The sequence below is a fragment of the Thalia democratica genome, chromosome 6 (assembly GCF_965202585.1).
Source record: "Thalia democratica chromosome 6, ktThaDemo2.hap1.1, whole genome shotgun sequence".
NCBI lineage: Eukaryota > Metazoa > Chordata > Thaliacea > Salpida > Salpidae > Thalia > Thalia democratica.
In genome coordinates this window covers 25,257,832-25,277,605 of record NC_139170.1, presented here as the reverse complement: position 1 = coordinate 25,277,605, position 19,774 = coordinate 25,257,832, and the positions used below count along the sequence as shown (strand labels likewise).

Below are 19,774 nucleotides of genomic sequence, written 5' to 3'. Positions count from 1 at the left end.
TTTTATTGAATCAAAGTTTTTTTTCAGTTTGAAGAGGATTTAAAATTGGGCGATTTGATCTATAACTTAGCAAAACTTAGTAAGAAGGCGAAAAGTCAAATGTGAAATCAACTAGTAAAAAGGGTGGTTATTGTTAACATTCTACCAAGCGGACGTGTTTATTAAAATGGGTTTGAGAAACCAGATCTATAGTATCAAAAATAATTACCAGTACAGTAAGCACCCTTTAAAAATTCAAAAAAAAAAGTTTAAGCCTTTTACAAACAAAACCAACAAAGATTATAAATTCTTACTACATACATATGATATGCATATATCATGGCAGATACTCTTATTATTTATCGTAAATTATAGATTAATTTAACTAAATTACATTCACATACTGTTAATCATTAGTGAATACTTTTTTGATTACTATGAGTGTATTTTTTCAAAGACAAACTTAAACAAAATACGTAAGAACCAAAATATAAAACTGAATTTTTTTCTTTAAATTTAATACAACGAAAAAACTTTTTATTGTTACTCTTTTTGACTATTTTCTATATTTTGTACACTACACATTCTACAGGGATTAATTATACAGACTTTTTTTATTACAAATCAATGATTAACTACATCAGCTTATGCTGTATAAAATTTTTACTGTAAAGAGAATTTTAAATATTTTTTATTTATATACCATTTGCAACTTAATATCAATAGGTTCATTTTGTTTTTTATATTTTATTACACAAAGCTTTTCAAAATCATACAAGATTTCTTTGTCAAGTGATAAATTTTTAATGAAATTTGAAAAAATTTATCGTTGAGTGAATAGCTTAAAAAATAACTTTAAATCATGACGTATGAATAAATTAAAATAAATACAAAAGTTAGAGATTTAGTAATTAAAACTAAAGGCATGTTTATTAATAGATTGTTAATAATTTTATTTTACCATTTAATGCTACTTGCGTATTTAAGTTAGGTCGCTCTTCTTCAATCAATATTGATTCCAGGCTGTAAAGTTCGCTTTTCTTACATCGTTTTAAAACTTTAAAATTTTGAACAATGTCAGAGTTTTGACAGGATGTGCAATTAAAAAGATGTTCAAATATTGCGCTGTTTTTATCTGTTCCGCAGTGGTCTGTAATTCGTCGGAATATTTGCCGTGATGTTTCTCCAATGTAAGAGATGCTCTGATCTGCAGAGCAGGTATATTTATAAATAACATTTGCGTCAAATACTTCCGAGCATTTACAATAATATATATATATTTACAATTTGTAAATGCTCGGAAGTAATTGACGCAAATGTTATTTATAAATATACCTGCTCTGCAGATCAGAGCATCTCTTACATTGGAGAAACATCACGGCAAATATTCCGACGAATTACAGACCACTGCGGAACAGATAAAAATAGCGCAATATTTGAACATCTTTTTAATTGCACATCCTGTCAAAACTCTGACATTGTTCAAAATTTTAAAGTTTTAAAACGATGTAAGAAAAGCGAACTTTACAGCCTGGAATCAATATTGATTGAAGAAGAGCGACCTAACTTAAATACGCAAGTAGCATTAAATAGTAAAACAAAATTATTAACAATCTATTAATAAACATGCCTTTAGTTTTAATTACTGAATCTCTAACTTTTGTATTTATTTTAATTTTTTCATACGTCATAATTTAAAGTTATTTTTTAAGCTATTCACTCAACGAAAATTTTTTTCAAATTTCATTAAAAATTTATCACTTGACAAAGAAATCTTGTATGATTTTGAAAAGCTTTGTGTAATAAAATATAAAAAACAAAATGAACCTATTGATATAAAGTTGCAAATGGTATATAAATACGTTCAAAAACCTTCGTATAATAGTAAATATTTTTTAACTTTGATAAAATGAAATTTAAAATAATCAACTTTTTTGATAAAAAGAATCATTAATTCCCCATCGGTCAGTTTGTTTTTTTTATTTTTTGAAAAAGATCAATTAATTTAACCCATTATAAACCTTTACTTTTAAGTAACTTTGATAAAAAATAGCAATTTGTAAACTTAGATATTTTAAAACTAACTTAAAAAAATTTAATACAAAAATATTAAAACATATTGTTTATTGCACGACAAAAAAAGCTCTTAAACTATTTAGTTTTAGGACCTGGTTCACGAAGGAACCTTTCGGTAATCGAGTCGATCACCTCTTGAATACCTTTTAAAAAAATTTTTTACATGGTTTTAGCATTGTAAAATAAAGAAAATTTTAGCATGCTACATTTACAAACTATATTTTATTGATGTCTGCTCCTACTTGTTTAAAAAAGGACAGGTGGGTATTTTTTAACAGAACGTGGAGATTGCTAGAAAGTATATCAAGTTTAAATAGATTGTTATAATATAAATTACTAGATTGCATTTCATGTAAACACAGATTATTACTTTTAAGTATTTTAGTTTTAGTATTTCAATAAATATGTATACATTAAGTACTTAATAAAATGAAATTTAAAGCAGATCTATGAAAGATGTTTTGAGTAAAATAAACATCAAATAGTAATGAATGTGGAAAATAACTATTTATTACCAGGTTTTGGTGGGAAAATTGTTACGTCGTTGTCAAATGCTAACAAAATAGTAAACTTTAATATGAACAGTACTATATTATTATTTTGTATAATATGTTGTGAGTATTATTAATATCATATTGTGAGTATCATAAATTTCAGGCTAAGTGTAAAAGTAAAACTAAATAAAGTTTAACTAAATAAGTTTAAAACGATGAGAAGTTTTATTAACAATAATCTTAAATTTTAAATCTAATTTTAGGCATTTATAGGTTCATTAATTTATACAGCTTAAAACTCGAAGTGGGAGCATACAGTCTACGCAAAAATTAATACTTAAAGAGAGTAGTTTTTATTTAATAAAAAAAATGTGTTCATATATTTAAAATAGTTTATTAGGTGAAAATCATTAATACATTTACAATAAAATTATTCTAAATTTTTTTTTCATAGTATAACTTGTATATTGTAAATGTAAGAAAATTAGTTTAGTTCTTACAAACTAATATATGTTTACTTTTTGTTTTGCAACTTACTTCCATGTTGTCAAAGTTTAAATTCATTCATTAAAAACATTTCATTAGTTCTGTGTCTAATAAAAAATATTGGAAACATATTTTTAGTTTTCTGAACTTTTTATTTTCTTTTGAAAATAAACTAATTATACTTTTACTTTTAATCTTTTGTGTCAGCGAACATTAGCAATAATGTCGCAGTAATTACATTGTAATAATAATAGTAATGAGTAACACTCGACATTAAAACTAAAACAACAATTTGTTCAAAATACTATAGATAATTAGACTTGTTTCTATTATTAACGCAACGTTGTAGTAATAAACAGTTTTTTTATTACTTGATTTTTTTTGTCTTTATTTTTTACCATAAAAATGTATTTGTTTTTTGAAATAAATGTTAAGTTGTTTGTTCATGTTTGCTGCAAGCATAGTGTCAAGAACCGTTTAAGACTACTGCTTTATTTACCAAGTGCAAACATTAATGACAAGTATGTTTTTTACCAGACTAAATAAAACTTAACTACATGTAAATATTTTTTTCTTTTTATCTAACAGCTGGCATGAATTTAAGCACATTACTTGCGACATGGTAATGAAACTAGTTCATAAAAGTTTTTAGACTTTTTCAAATTCAGCCAAATTTTATCTCTTCAGAGTTTACAAACTTACCTAGTGTGTTAAAAAAAGTTAGTTTTTATTTTTTTATGAAGTCAGTAATTTTGGTAATCATTTTATGAAAATAATATACTTGTTTTCGATACTACTACTTTTTGGTTTTTATAAAACAATAAGAACTACAAATATTAAAACTCCTAAGATTTCAGTTTTATTTTTCAGCGGTAGTTTTATTTGTGAATTTATTTTATATCAATCCTTTTAGTTTAACAAAAAAATAATTCATTAGTAATAAACTAAACTTGAAGATAGTAAATATGATTCCAATAAGATCTAAAATTCTAAAGTATACATAATTAAGTAAAAAAAGCTTTGCTTAACTAATAATTTATTAATCCCTCGCAAATTTTTTCTAAAATAAATTGAACAAATCAATAATAAAGGAAAATATTAAATCTCATCGTAAAACTATTAAGATTTTTTTGTCAACCTGAACTATAGCAAAACTTCACTAATCGATCTATTAATATAATAAACGATAGTTTGATTTAACTATTTTACTTTAAATTTATTTAACTAGTATATCTAACCAGTGGTTTTTAGGCTTTTAATCAATAGTTCTCAATTAATTACTTAATACAACATTATTTGAGAGCACTAAACTTCTTTTTCTTTATGGTAAGGTTTAGTTTTGTTAGTGCTTTATCTACTACTAATAGCTATAAAGGTAAAAAAGAAGTTGATTAGGTGTGTAAAATGGACTGTAAAAAAAACAGACGCAAAAATATTTCTAGGACCAAACCAATTGCAAAACTTCCTAACGTAAAATATATTTACACACTAAATTGTGTTACAATATATACTTTTATATTTTTAACATTAACACTTTTTTACATTTTAAACTTCTATAAATTTTAAATCTTAAACAATTTGTTTGTTTATGTGTTGAAACTTCACTATTTATATAACAGTTCAGCTTCAAATTAGTGAAATAGTGTATGTACAATAGTATACAGATTTAGTTTTTATTTTTATTTAAAACTAATTTACTTTAGTTATATGCTAAAAACAGTTAATTTTAATGATTATTATGCAGATTATTATTTTGCAAGTTTTTAAGTCAAAAACTATATTTTTCGACATACCAGCAAAAATGATAAATAAATTTATAAATTCCCAATTGTCACAAAACATCTTTCGACATTATGGAAATATAATGACGAAAAATTACGTAAGGTTTAGTTCAAATATGACCTCACAGACAAAAGAAGTGCCTTATGAATCATCGATTCACCTAGAAAAGGTAACCACGTTTAACAAAAATTGTGATAGATTAAACTTTTAAACATTTTTATACCTTAGAATATATTATTTAGGTTTTTTTCCCTAAATTTGTTTACTTTCTTAAGTTAAACTGCAATATTTTTAATTATTTGAAAATAAAAACTCTACCGGAAAATAAAGATTCAAGTTATTATCTGTTTACTATACTACTTATGGTTAATACATACGAAAAATAAATCCTAAGTTATAGTATTTTTACGCTTTGAATTTTATAATACTGATCTCGGTATGTTTTTAGCTCAATTTATTTTTAAAACAGTACTTTTAAAAACAGTTTTTTCTAGTTCTATGGGTGTAAGTTCGATCTTTTCTACCTCGTTACACTTAAAAAAAACCCAATACTCTTTAATTAAAAAAAAAATCAAACAAGAATGGTTAATACAAAAGCTTATTTTAAGTAATATTTCAGTTTATGTACTTTATTTTCAATTTTATTCAATTTTTTATGTTTTAACTCTAAATTAGTTTAATGTACTTTTAAATTAAAATTTAAAAAAATTTTAGTACAATTTTAACGCAGCTTTAATTTTGTATTTTATTTACTTTTACTTAATTTTAAAAAAAATCTATACTTTATATTCAAAAAAAAACTTGGTTGTAAACTTAAAAGTTTAAAATGATAAAATTATTAAAAATCTGTCGAGTAAACGTACGAAACGTAATTTACAATAGAAACATATCTAGATTTAAAAGACAGTTGAGATACGTTTAGAGTTAGAATTTATCAACTTAAATACGTAAAAGTTAAATTAACCGTAAAAAGCTAATTTTAGGTTAACAATATATTGTTTCTAAAAAAAAATTGAAAAACGAAACAACTTACAAAAAAACCTTTTATTTTACCCTAGCAAGTTTATAACGTAATAAAGACTTTTTTATGTAAGAATAAAAAATACATACAAAAAGTTATTGTATATTATAAACATTAAGAATGCAGCTGGTGGTTCAGAAATGAAACTACCAGAAGAAGTTGATGCAGTTGTCATAGGAGCAGGCTCTCTTGGTTGCTCCACTGCTTACCACTTAGCCAAAATGAAAGCAGGAAAAGTTCTGCTGCTGGAAAAACATAAAGTAACATCTGGAACTACTTGGCACACAGCAGGTTTTTAGTGAAACTACAGTAAGAAAGCTACTTAAAATTGAATATACTAAGTAAACAAAGATTTAGATTAGTATTAGTATAAAATCTTTAGAAAATCTCAAAAAGTTAAGTATTGTTTGTTAATTTTTAAATTACTATCTAAAACAACCTTTTGTACATATATTTTCAACTATAGTTTTCGGGTTTTTTACTTACAGTTCATCTTAATAATTAGAGAAAGTATAACCACTAAGCAGAACTTACATTTCACATTCTTTGTTTTCTGTTTGATATAAAATTGATAAATAGGAATATTGTATATGTTTCGTGGGAGTGAAACTGAGACAAGGATGCAAATGCAAACCAGAGATTTAATTCGAGATGAACTTCCTTTGGAGAATGATGGTGAAAGTGCCGGATGGATTCAAACTGGTACTCTGCATACAAACAAAACCGCAGACGAAGCTAGAAATAATAGAAAAACTTTAAGTGTAAGTTATGATATTATAGATTTATAGGTGTATAGTTCAAGAGATATAAATATAGACTTACATTGTTTGAAAATATGAAACACTACTGGTAAAAAAAAATCAAATAAGTTTAGCCTTTTATTGAAAACGTTACATAAAGATTAAGACTTTTGAAAATAAAAAGCTTGTGTTTTTAAATTATTCTATACATTTTTTTTTATGTAATGTAAATGTAGTAAATATCAAAAACTATAAACTTTATAACTCGTACAAACTGCTTATAAATAAAACAAAATCATTTGAAATTAGATGATTAAAGCTTTTGGAGTTGAAGTTTTAGAAGTTGAACCAAAAGATATTCCAGATATTCACCCATTGGTGAATTGTGATGATATTTATGCAGCTGAATTTACTCCAGAGTGCGGTACAATGGATCCTGCAACTTACTGCATGTCGTACATAAAAGCTGGTCGCAAATATGGTGTGAGCGTAAGTAATTCTAATTGGAATAATTGAAATTTCAAGCTTTATTTTTAAGTATCTGCATATGTCATTAATAATACTGTAAAACTAAACAAAATTTACATAATAAAAATCAAATAACTAAAGCACTTAATTTAATTATTTTGAAAAATTTGTTAATTAATTTTTTTTTTTATAGCTTCACGAAATGTGTAATGTTGAAGATGTTTTGACGGAAGAAGATAATTTGGGGTTAAAAAGAGTTTCTGGAGTAGTAACAAATATGGGTACAGTAAAAACTAAGCACGTGTTCAACTGTGCCGGTGCCTGGTCCAATTACATTGGCAATGTCAGATAATAGCTTTATTTATTGATAAGATTAAGTTAACTTTTTTTTAAGCCTATCAAGTTAAAACACAAAGCTTATGCTTTTTCTTTACCAAAATCTGTAAGAAAACAATACTTACGAATTTTGAAGCGCTTATTAATAAAAAATAAGATACTTTTATACTATGCTTCCTAAACTAGTTTATACAAGGAACAAAATTCCTTTTTTTATTGTAGGTTAACAGATTAATTTTATTAAAATTATTCATATTCATACTTTTTTTCATACAGATGGTTGGATTAAAAGTACCCCAATTAGTATACGAGCATGCGTATGTAGTAACAGAAGGTATCGAAGGTATTCTCGGACGCCCTATGGTGAAAGATGCTCTCACAGTTTATATAAAACCACAAGGTGATGCAGTTCAGTTTGGAGGGTATGAGTCAACACCTCATCTCGTTAAAAATGTTTGTTCTGAAATATGGAAAAAGCTTAGTTACTGATTACCACTTTTGTTATTTATTTTTTTCTGATTGTTTGATAATAAACTTTTTCAAATGAAAAGATATATATACGTGGTATTACAAATAAAGTTTATATTCCGACTAAGAAGATTTAATAGCTAGTAGATATAACAATTTTTTAATGCTTAACTATTATAAAAAAACTTATTTTAAAACAAATTTTAACAGATTCCAAAAGATTTTCATTTTGGATTATATGATATAGATTGGGACATATTTAGTGAGCACATAGAAGCAGCAGTTAACAGAATTCCTGCTATTGGAGAAGCAGGAATAGCTGCCACGGTAAATGGACCTGGTAAGAATTTAAGAAATACTCTTTTTTTCTTAAATCATTAAGCTTTTGTACTATACACAGAAAACAACCATAAAAACATTTTAGATATATTTAATAATTAGTATTGTATGATAATTTGGTTTCAATGGAAAAAAAGTTGGTTCTGAAAAGATTGTGGCGCCAACTTATTAAGAATCAACTAACATCAATAAAAACTTTTTTTTATATAAAGACTATCCAAAAATTGATTTTAAATATTAAAACGAAACTTTTTGTAAACAAAATTAAGAAACATTCACACCTGACACTCGTCCAATTATGGGAGAATCACCTCAACTAAGAGGGTTTTATTACGGCAGTGGATTTAATAGTGGGGGAATGATGATGGGAGGAGGTGCTGGTAGACAACTGGCACACCTTGCACTCAGAGGCTATCCTGAATATGACATTTTTAATTGCGATGTTAAGTTAGATATTTATAGTTATTAAGCAATGTTAAGTTAATAGATGTAGGTATTTTTTTTAGAATTTAGTCAAATAATGTTACATAAATGCTTCTTCGCTTTTAAGTATTAAATTATTCTTTTTTTTTTGTAAAATCTTGAATAAAAGAATTATTTTTTTTAATTTAGAAAATAGTTTTCGTTCTTAATCTAAGTGAATATTTTACTTATAGGAAATATATCTACGAAATAGTTATCAAGTTTACATTGACTTAATAAAACGTACAATAAATATTTTAAGTAACAAAAAACTGTCTGTACAGACGATTTCAGCAGTCTCTTCCAAATTACAACAAGTGGATAAACGAGACCTCACATGAAAGTTTTGCTCGAAGGTTTACTTTAGTTTTTCCGCATGATCAACCACTAGGTGGTCGTAATCAAAAACATGGTCCCTTACATAAAGTATGTTTAGTTATTTTATTTAAAAAATTTTAATCAAATAACCTGTTCTTAAAAATTAGTTCTAAATGAAAGTGTTTGGAAAACTTAAAATTAATAATTTAATGAGATTTTAAACTTTATAAAAATATACCTGAAAAAAATTTATAACTTTCTTGTTGCTTATACCATTATTAAAAGGTTATGTTAGTAAATAAAAGCTAAATTTTTAAGACGTAAAATTTTTCGCTTGTGTGGCTACACAAGTAAAACAAGTTTATTTAATAAGACTTAAATTTTCTTGAAGCAATTTTAAAGCTGCTCTATAGTGAGAACTAGCTTTAAAGATAAAGATTTTTGCTTTCAACTTTGTCATCAGTTCAATCAACTCAATTTTGTACTCACATACTTAAAAAAAAGGAAAATAATTGAGTTGTATGTTAGTAATAAATATCATAATTACTTTAAAAAAGTATGTTTTTTAATGATGCTTGTATGCTTTTTTCAGCTATGAACTTTCAATTAAAGTTATGTTCAAAACGAACAAAATTAAACAAACTTACGAAATTTTAATAAATTCTACTTGTAATATTTTTCAGCTGAAATATAATTTAAATATTTGAATATCTTTAAATGTGACTACTCTCATTTCAAAATGTAGAACATAAATTAAACATAACTAAATAATTTTGAAAAATTGTATGAAAATTGTACTTATAAAAATTTCAGAGGCATATCGAGGAAAATGCTTTGATGGGTTGTCGTTTTTCATACGAACGTCCTGCTTACTACTTAAAAGAGCCAAAAAAAGAAGACTTTGATGTAAAAGACTACGACTTCTACGGGTCTTACGGGCACGAGAAAAATGAACCATATCCTTACTTAGATGAAGTTTTAAATGATTGTACTTATAATTTTCCTAAAAAAAGTCACAGTTTGGTAAGTTAGAAACAAATTTTTAACTTTGTAGAAATTTTCTTAATCTATTTTTAAGTTGTTTTTTAATATTTTACAAATTAAAAATGTAGATGAACTCGTTTTTTATACCTTGTGCTTACCATACTGTTTTTGTTAGAATCAATGAATTATCGAAAATATAACAAATAAATTTGTATTTTTTTTTAAATGTTAAAAGAGATCTATAAATATATTATCTAAATAAATGTTTTAGTAAACACAATAAACATTTTTACTTTTTATACATGCTTTATTCGAAGTTATAAGTCTAAAGAGTTTATTTCATAGACAAAATAAAGGTATACTAAGAAAACTTATTTTCTTTATTTTAAAAACTAGTGATACAAAGAACCTTTACATTAAGATTGGGCAAGAATGTTTAACATGTCGAACATCGGTGGCAGTTATAGACTCCTCATACATGGCAAAAATAGCTATTACTGGAAGAGATGCCGTTCAACTTGCGACATTGGCATTTACTAGGGATGTTGCTAAGGCAAAACCTGGTCAATCTATCTATATGCTGCTTTTAAATGACGGAGCTGGAATCGAAAACGACGGTGTTGCAACGATTGTTCAATCTAAAAGTGGAGGTATTTTGATTAAATTAATTATAAATTTTTGATATTCAAAATTTATGCGACAAAAAAAATGTAAAGAACTATTAGTTTCTGTAATTCAATATTTTTTGTTGAAATAAATCTATAAAAAGTAAAAGCATTGAATATAAAATAACGTCATCATGACTTTGAAAAATATATCCTTATCTAGTTTCGTTTTAGCTTATCTTGAATAATGAACGATCTGTAAAGATATTACTAGATAATGAAAAACGACGCAATGAGCTACGTAGTTCTACATCTCCCGATCTCATTAAATGCACAAAAATCTTTGTTTAGAGAGTAATGACACATTTTCAAATCTTCTAATACAGAACTAGACTCTACAGTATTAAATATAATTTTAATTAAAATAAATTTAATAAAAATTAAAACAATATTTTTTTATTAAAAATCGTTACAAATGCACATATAGATAAGTATAAAATATCTAAAACTCTATGCTAATAAATCCTGAGTGTTTAGAAATTATCATCGTTTGTTCATCCTATTTTTTACTTCACGTAAAAACTTTGTAGAAGTAGCAATTGCTTAACTGTTATCTAATTAGATAAGATCAACGAAACATAGGAGAAAGTCTATCAGAGCTATGGCCTGAGTTTTAATGTTCCGTGAGATAAGTTCAAGAACACATAAAGTTTTTGTCATACCATATGGATCATCAGCACTTAAAATTTTGGTAGACTGAGACCCGGCTTTTATTTTACGTCTTACAAACGAACATACTAGCTGCTTTACCAAGTGGAGTAGTTAAGTGATCATTATTTAATATTCGTTTTAACTAATCGTCCTTTAAATGTAAATAGTTGTGTCAACTTTGTTTTGCACAGCTTTTTTTAAACATTGCCTAGTGCTTTAAAGAGTGTGTGTTTTATTAAAATCTAAGTGTAAAAATGTACTTGTTGGGCTATTTAGTAAACTCTCTGAACACAACATACCTTTAAAGTTACTAAAAGTAAAGCGTCCCGCAAAAGTCTATGTCTAAAAAACGGCTTTTATGTACAAAACACTGACGTATCAGGTCCACTGACTAAATAAATTGCCTAAACCTGTGTTAGAACATCGAAAAAGTGTACTAAAACTGGTCTATTTAGAAATATAAAATCATCAAAATTTAAAATCCTGCATATAAAAAGATTTTATTGGTTTTTCATGAAACAGAGGAAGCAAAGTTACTATGATTCAATCAATGTACAATTATTGCATAAAATAGTAATTACATCTCACAATAAAGATCTTACCTTTTTTTTTATCTAAAACTTTTGTATCTTCTATTGCAACGAATAATCACTAATAAATATTTGTAAGCTTACAATATATACCAATTACAAACTAAAGTACTAGTATAGTTTAGTATTGTTTATTGAACGACAAAAAATACGCTCAAAAAGCTTGGTCCAAGGACCTGGTGTACGAAAAAACCTTTTAGTTTTCGAGTCGTACACCAGACCAGTTTAATGTCATGTCCAGGACAACACTATATAAGTATTGATGGTGTGAATTTGTTAATGTTAAATAGTTTACTTGTATCTTTTCAGGATGATTTTTGTTGTAAATGTGTGTTGTTTCTTTATGACTAAGAAAAAATGACTACTAATCATTTTAAACAATTGGATCAAAACTTTATGCTAGTTATTTAAGAAAAATGTTGTATAATAGAACTTTTCTATGCTTAAATACTATTCTTTTTAATATACATGGCTTTTGGTAGGTTTTGACTACCAGAGGCATCTATTGATTTTTTAAATAACTGAGTATTGCTTACTAACTATTGTATTTATATTCACTAGTGTAGTCACTTTGTTTTTTTTTTGTACAAAATATTCAAACGTACTTAGGGTAATTGAAAATTATTCTATTTAGAGTACAAAGTGAGCATTATATAGTTATATATAATTTACTTAATAAGTCTTCAGAACCTCACATCTGGTGCAATTTAGTCTCTCAATAGACGTAAGGCAAGTAACTCATAACTTCCTGTTGGAACAATCGAAAAAGGAAAGTACTTCTATTCAACTATACATGTAATTGCTTCACACTGTTCTTCAACTTGATCTGATTCTGCTTAACAGGTAGTTGCACCATTATAAAGGTCATCAACATTATCAAAAAAAATACAAAATTCATGATTGACAAGATTTATATAGCTACCATGGGACACCTTATAAACAATACTGGTTGAAATGTGATTGTAAAATTTAGAAACTTCCTGTTTCTCCAAGCGAGTCTCCGAAAACCATCGATTCTGACTACAAATTTATCGAATAGTACCGCCTCAATTATAACTCCACTCTTGTCCCATTCTCGTGAATGAAAACTATTCTCATTCCGCAATAGATGTTTACTACCAACTCGCTAATTCTCCGATTGAGAGTTTCTGTATTCTCCACAAACTTTGTTCGAAGCGGCTCTATTTAAGGACAAATTAAAATTGCTATGAGTAGTATTTATCAACTGAAGTAATTGTAAAAAAAAATTATGCATTTTCAGTCTTCCTAATGCATCAAGATTTTTTAGTAGCAGTCTTTTGACATGCTTTTCTGCCGTTATAATTAATCTTAAATTTTCCGCATTGACCATTAGTTCTTCCACATTGACTATTGGGTCTACCACAATGACTTATGGCTGATACGATACAGTGGCCCAATAAAGTTTGAAAGTATAGCAAAGTCTTAAAACTATTAAAGTTTTGTTGTCAATTTAATAATTAGTGTAAATAATTAAAAGAAAAACGTTTTATATCATTTTATGACTATATTTTTAATTTTATTTAGATATTTAAAGGTTTAGTGTCTTATTGTACAATATTTTCTTTCAAAGTTAGTAACAAGTCTATAAATAATTATTTAAAATTATTATAAAGAAACTACAAATCTATTAGTCTACACTTTTGTAAGCTTGAATTTTAGTGTGTACAAGTTTGTTTTAAAGGTTTAAAGTTACATCAAAAATGTTCTGAGTTATAACAAAATTAACCGAGTCTGCATTGACGTTTTAGTTAATCTAACTTCAAATTTGTTTATAATATAAAAAATACTTATTTAAAAACCTTCTTAGAAAACGAAGTTTACCTGACTGTTAGTTCATCATCAGTTGTGTACGTTTCAAGTCACTTACAAAACCTTGCACAAGACAAAGGATTAAAATGTAGCGTAGAAAATAGAACAGATGATATTGCTCTTATTAGTGTCCAAGGACCAAAAAGGTTAATATATTCAGTTAAGTTAAATCATCAACTTTTGAAAAAAGTACTGTTTTAAAAAATGCTTCCTAATGTTTTCACCAGGGTTTCCCAAAGTGGGTAATACCGCCCCCCTAGGGCAATTTTAGTAAGTCGGGGGACAATAGCTAGTAAAGGGGAGTAAAGGGGAGGAAAGGGGCGTTTTTTAAATTTTAAGGAGTCATAAAATTTTTACTTTTTAGCTTGCTCTTTTACTAACTTTAGCTTGCTAATGAATATTTGACCCTGAGGTAAAATCCTGAGGTCATAATTTGAAACGTACATTAGATACTCTTGAGTTGCAAATGAAGAACAAAAAAAAAAGGTCCTAGCTGTTTTTAATGGTAATTTTGAAACTTACACTAGATATTCTTAAGTTGCAGATGAGGAGCAAAAAAAAAGTCTTAGGTATTTTTAATGGTAGTTTTTTGAGTATTTTTTTGAGTTTTAATGGTAGTTTCTTGTTGGAGGGGGCCATTTGAAAAAAGTTTGAGAAACCCTGGTTTACAATATAAAATCTAAATTACTTATTGTTTTTGTATTTTTATCTTTTTCTTTAAGTTATATTTATTCTATCAAACAAAATAAATTAATTTAAACATGTAAAAATTTAGCGTTAAACGCTTGGAGTATACATTATCATACTTTTATTAGATAACAGTTTATAACACTAATAAAACTAAAACTAGAGAGTATATACAGATTATAAACATTTTAAATTATTTCATTCTATGATTTTTAATTAAAAGTAAATACGAGCCATGCTTTTTTCTTATTTTAGTTATATAAACTGTGACGTGTACCTCCATTATCAAATCGTTTTTCTTTACACCAGGCCTATTAAAGACATTAATGAGCGTTTACTTTTTTTTAAATATTAAGATAAGTCATTTCCATAAATTTAACACTTTTTGATACTCAAGTCAACCGGATCTGAACACTTTAAAAAGCTGTCCTTAGTGAGTTGTTCAAGTAATTAATTAGTGAACAGTAGACAATTTAGTACACAACTTTTATTCTTAAACCTAAACTATAAAATTTTGCTTATTTTTGTGGTTATTACCTGTTAAAAAGCCATTAAAACAAAAAGACATACACACATATATTTTTTGTTTTGAACAACTTAGTTGCGTCAATTATTTCGACTGTACCCAGAAATGAACGCTATAATTTTAATCTATATAAATACATTTGCGAGACTTTTCAAAAAGTGGGCAATATCGACCCTTTTTAAGCGATTTTAGCTATTAACAAGTGTTAGTTAGGAAGGGAGCAAAAAAGTAGTTTTGTAATTAACTAGTAAAGGGTGCGACTTTTATTTAAAATTTATCAAAAAAGGTGTTAGTAAAAATAAATTCGGAAAACCCGTGGTTAGATTGTTATAAAGATTCGTCGTGATTATATCTGCCTAATGTTTCCTAATGAGGATAAAACCAGGTCGCAATATGTTAGGATAAATTTTTTTAATTATTGTTGGGTGTAGACTTGTGTTCGTTGTTTAGTAGCGAAACACTTCAGCTTTGCTTAAGATAAAAATAAGAATAAATAGAATAAAACACATTAAATAAAAATTTATAATTTAAAGTATTCCAGTTGTTAAAATTATTTAATAATTGAACTAAGATACTAACTTTTAAAGAAGTTTAAAAATAAATTTGTATACTTTAAATTTCTTTATAGCAACTAATTTATATATCTTTTCTATACTTGATACTGTTTATTAGTTTTTAATCCTTTAAGTATAACACTATACACAATAAAAATCTTTGGTAAACAAAGAAAAAAAAACGACTTGCAAAACTAAAAAAACATTTTATAACATTTTTGGATAGCATTGACGTGATGCAAGAAGTTACAAACATCGATATTGCCAGCTTAAAATATGCACGTTGGGAAAATGGATTGATTGCAGGAAACAAATCCATGGTTGGAAGGTAAAAGAATAACAACTTGTTTGGAATAAAAAACCTAGATTAAATAGAATCAAAAAGTCTAAATAAAAAAATAATCTGAACTTTTTGTTTTAATTATTGGTGAAAAATAGAGAAATTTTTTTTGGTGCTATTCTGTAGTAATATTCTTGAAATAACAAATTTAAGCAGTCCTTAAAGTTTTAAAAATAAATTACAAAAAATCTTGTAGCACTTGCATTAAAATTTTATTTTTTTATTAGATTTTAATTGAAATAACATGATGCAGTATCAAATTCATGTTACATCTATTTTTTAAAAAGCCTAATACAATTTTTAATAAGAATAAAAAACTACTCTACAAAGGAATTAAAGCCTAATGTTGATTTTTTAAACTATTACTGACTATGGTCTATAATTTATATTATTATCAATATATTTAGCTTTTAAAAAGTATACCTATAACAATGATATCTATAATAGCTAAATAGTTTGGTTAATGTAATGTAAATGTAAATATATTACTACAGTATTATCATAAATTATATTTAAAAAAGCTTAAGAAATAATTTCATATAAGTTTAGAGTTAACATTAGAAAAAATTACTAAAACTGTTTGTATAAACAACCATCTTCCAACATAAATCTAACACCACTTGTTGTCCTATAACTAATTTTGTTCTAAGTTTTGAAAAAATCTAGCTTACTGGGTGTTTTTTAAAATGGTTTATAAATTTCTAGAACTTTACATGTACTTTTTTAGATAAGGTTCAAGTCTTTTAAAGCTGAATTTATTTTATAATTTCCAAAAGCTAATTAATAAAAAAAAAGAACAACAACTTAAGATATTTGGACTTTATCAAAAACAGTTAAATTTCTAATATTTTGTTACATGAGCCTAGTTTAATTGTTAGTTCAGAGCAAACAGTTAATTTTTTTTTTGTAAATTTATTTTAGCAATATTTAATATTTTTTTAAATTATTTAAATATTTGATTAAAACGAACAAAAAAAAAACATGTAGCAAGGTTTTTAACATCTTATAAAACGTAAACTAAACATTAAGACTGTATGTTAAATAATCATTCTTTCCAGTAAATAGTAATTTAGCTTGTCAGATAATTAAAAAGAGCTTCACTTAAAAGTTTTAAAACATCAAAACAAAATTTGGAAAAAGAAATGCTCAGAGAAAATGAAACTGAAGTTAATAATGATACTTTAGTTTCTTATTTATAGAATATGTTACCTTATTAAAACAGCGCAAAATATAGTTTTTGTTACATGTAAGTAGAAACAATAACTTATCTAATTTACTGAAAAAACAAAAACATGTTTTAAAACAAATCATAATTAAACATTGAAGTTAAATTACATTATACCCCTTAACATCCAAACTACTATACGTATAAAATATTTATATACATTTAAGATTATCTTTCGTTGGTGAACTGGGCTATGAAGTTCATTGCAGCAGGGAAGACGCAGAAAAAGTAAATGACGTCATTATGGAGCAAGTATTAAAACGCGGCGGTTGCATGGCTGGATACAGAACGATGGAGTCGATGAGTACTGAAGTTGGTTTTCATCACTGGCCTCATTCCATTAACATCAGTGACAACCCTGTTGAAGCTAGATTGCTTCAATTTTGCGCTAAAACAAAGAAATATATTGGAAGTGAAAAGCTTACTCAGTTGAGAAAAGAAAAACCTGAAAAAGTTTTGGCTTGTGTAACCGTTGACAGGTTTGTTCTAATTGATATGAAAACAAGTTTAGGTAAAACAAAACGTATGTGTTGACAACATTTTTAATATTTCTAGATAAGTAGATAGAATAAAGTTTAACTATAAAGTTTATTTAAATCATTAACAAAACTTTTATATAAAATTAAAAATTAGGAATGTTTTTATACTATACTATTAAAACTATACTTTGTCCTGGACAAAACGTTAAAAGATATCCAAGTGGTGTGCGACTTGATAACCGAAAGGTTTTTTCGTGCACCAGGTCTTACGACCAAACATTTTGAGCGCTTTTATTTGTCGTAGAATAAACAATTTATACTATTATTTAAAAAATGGATTGAAACTATGTTGTTTTTCATAAAAAGTGATGTACCTATGTATGGACACGAGACACTTTGGAGAAACGGAAAAGTTGTTGGAGACCTGAGAGGATGTGACTTTTCTTATGCTCTTAACACAAACTTGGGATGGGGGTTTGAACTTTTATAAAACTTTTAGTTAATAAAACATTTAAAACTTTTAGATTAGTATAAAATAAAATTCACAGTACTTTTTCTTTATTAAATTGACATATAGTTATGGTTTTAACAAGTTAACTTGTTAACATACATAAATGTAAGTCAGTTTAACAAAAAAAAAGTACTGTCAAATTGATTTTACAATATATTCTACAGCGAACGTTATTCGCTTGGATCTTAAATTAAAAACTATTAGCTTGAATTTTCGAGTACTTAATAAGTAATAACGTTAAAAATTAGTATTAAATTCATCTTTAACACTACTGTCATGATATTTTGTTTTTCTTACTTAAATTTTATTCTGTAATATTTTAGAAAAAGTTTTCATTCTTTTAAATTTTTACATTATAAACTGTTCCACATGAACAAAAAGCTCTGATTTCTTTTAATTTAGGTTTTTTTTTTATTCAAAATAAAGTCCGAAGTAACGAATACAGACAACTAAAATGTTAAACTGTCTTGTTATTTAAAAATTAAGTTGTAAAAACTGTTCTTTACAAAAAATTTAGTTTTTGATTAAAATATTGTACTTAGAAAAAACAAAGTTACCTTAACAGAACCTTTTATTAAATTAAGTAAAAACTTTATTTTTTTAAGTTCAAAATTAAAATATTTTGTATAGCTATGTTCATGGAGACCAAATAAATGATGATGAGCTCCCAAGTGGAAAGTATGAAGTAGAAAGAATGTCCATAAAATACCCAGCAAAAGTTTCTGTATCCAGTCCATTTGACCCTACTTTGTCTCGCATTAGGGGAAAATATGATCCAGAGTTACAAGCAGTTCTTGTAGATAAGCTTAATAAGCTAAAATCAAACAGTTGATTTGTTTGTTTTTCAACAAATACTAAAAGAGTCTGAATGCAATAAACATCAGCAACAAATACAACAACACAAACAAGAACATGTAACTACATCTTTTATGCTTTAAGTTGAACTTAGCTTATTCGCTAGTAATATTTTTTAATGCAAAAAGTCTCATAGTAGCCTACTTTGATAAACTTAAAAATGTAAATTTTAACACATAAATACTACTTAAAATTTTCTAATTAGCATATCTTTTAGAAAACTTTATTTTACGAATAAACAAACAGATTTAATTCCATTATGATAAAAAAACGACATTAAACAACTAAGTTATTAAACTTGTACCTTTTGACATTAAACCTTAAATTTTCAACTTAAATAAACATAAAATTTTGTATAATTTATCAAACTTAATAAGCTCAACATTTATAAACTCAAAGTAAAAGTAGTCATTTAATATAGTTATAACCATGACTTACCAAGAACAACAAAAAAAAAGTTTATTATCAAAAAAGAAATTAAATTGTTATTTGCACGAGGATTTTAAGTTTTAAACTTAAATAGCATATGATATTTATAAAAAATATTTTTTTTAATTTAGAAATAATTTATTACTATACTTTCAAGATTCTGTACGTATTTATGATAATCAGGTAAATGATTTTTTTTAGTTTGAAAATCAGACTTTGTCTTTATATTTTTACTTTATCAAAAGTAATATGAAATACCAAACTTGGAATTTTATTAGAGTTAGATGTTATATAAAGTTTTTCAAACTTTATTGTCAAAACAATGTTTTACTCCTTTGAAATAGTACAAACGAGTACAACATTGTTTTAACAATAAAATTTAAAAAAATGTAGTTGTTAATCTCCTTAAGTCGAGAACTTTTATCGTAATCTATAAATTGAAAAGTTAGTATGCAGTACTTAGATATTGACTAAAACAA

General features: G+C 25.9%; 1 protein-coding gene across 1 annotated transcript; it reads left to right on the top strand.

Moving 5' to 3' along the window:
- The first annotated feature begins 4,783 nt into the window (after window positions 1–4,783).
- Window positions 4,784–18,996, top strand: LOC145839417 (sarcosine dehydrogenase, mitochondrial-like). The gene is made up of 16 exons (XM_082946989.1): window positions 4,784–4,986; window positions 5,958–6,129; window positions 6,418–6,599; window positions 6,888–7,067; window positions 7,240–7,389; window positions 7,659–7,835; window positions 8,061–8,190; window positions 8,459–8,636; window positions 8,936–9,077; window positions 9,783–9,992; window positions 10,375–10,603; window positions 13,688–13,835; window positions 15,683–15,784; window positions 17,189–17,500; window positions 17,867–17,974; window positions 18,642–18,996. Exons 1-16 carry the CDS (start codon window positions 4,837–4,839, stop codon window positions 18,841–18,843), a joined length of 2,772 nt encoding a protein of 923 aa, XP_082803115.1. The 5' UTR covers window positions 4,784–4,836; the 3' UTR covers window positions 18,844–18,996.
- Window positions 18,997–19,774: the final 778 nt, after the last annotated feature.

Coding starts and splice junctions, on each gene's coding strand:
- LOC145839417 (XM_082946989.1), top strand. CDS start 4,837: ATGATAAATAAATTTATAAATTCCCAATTGTCACAAAACATCTTTCGA. Junction 6,130..6,417: donor AACTACTTGGCACACAGCAG/GTTTTTAGTGAA, acceptor ATTGATAAATAG/GAATATTGTATATGTTTCGT. Junction 8,637..8,935: donor ATTTTTAATTGCGATGTTAA/GTTAGATATTTA, acceptor CTGTCTGTACAG/ACGATTTCAGCAGTCTCTTC.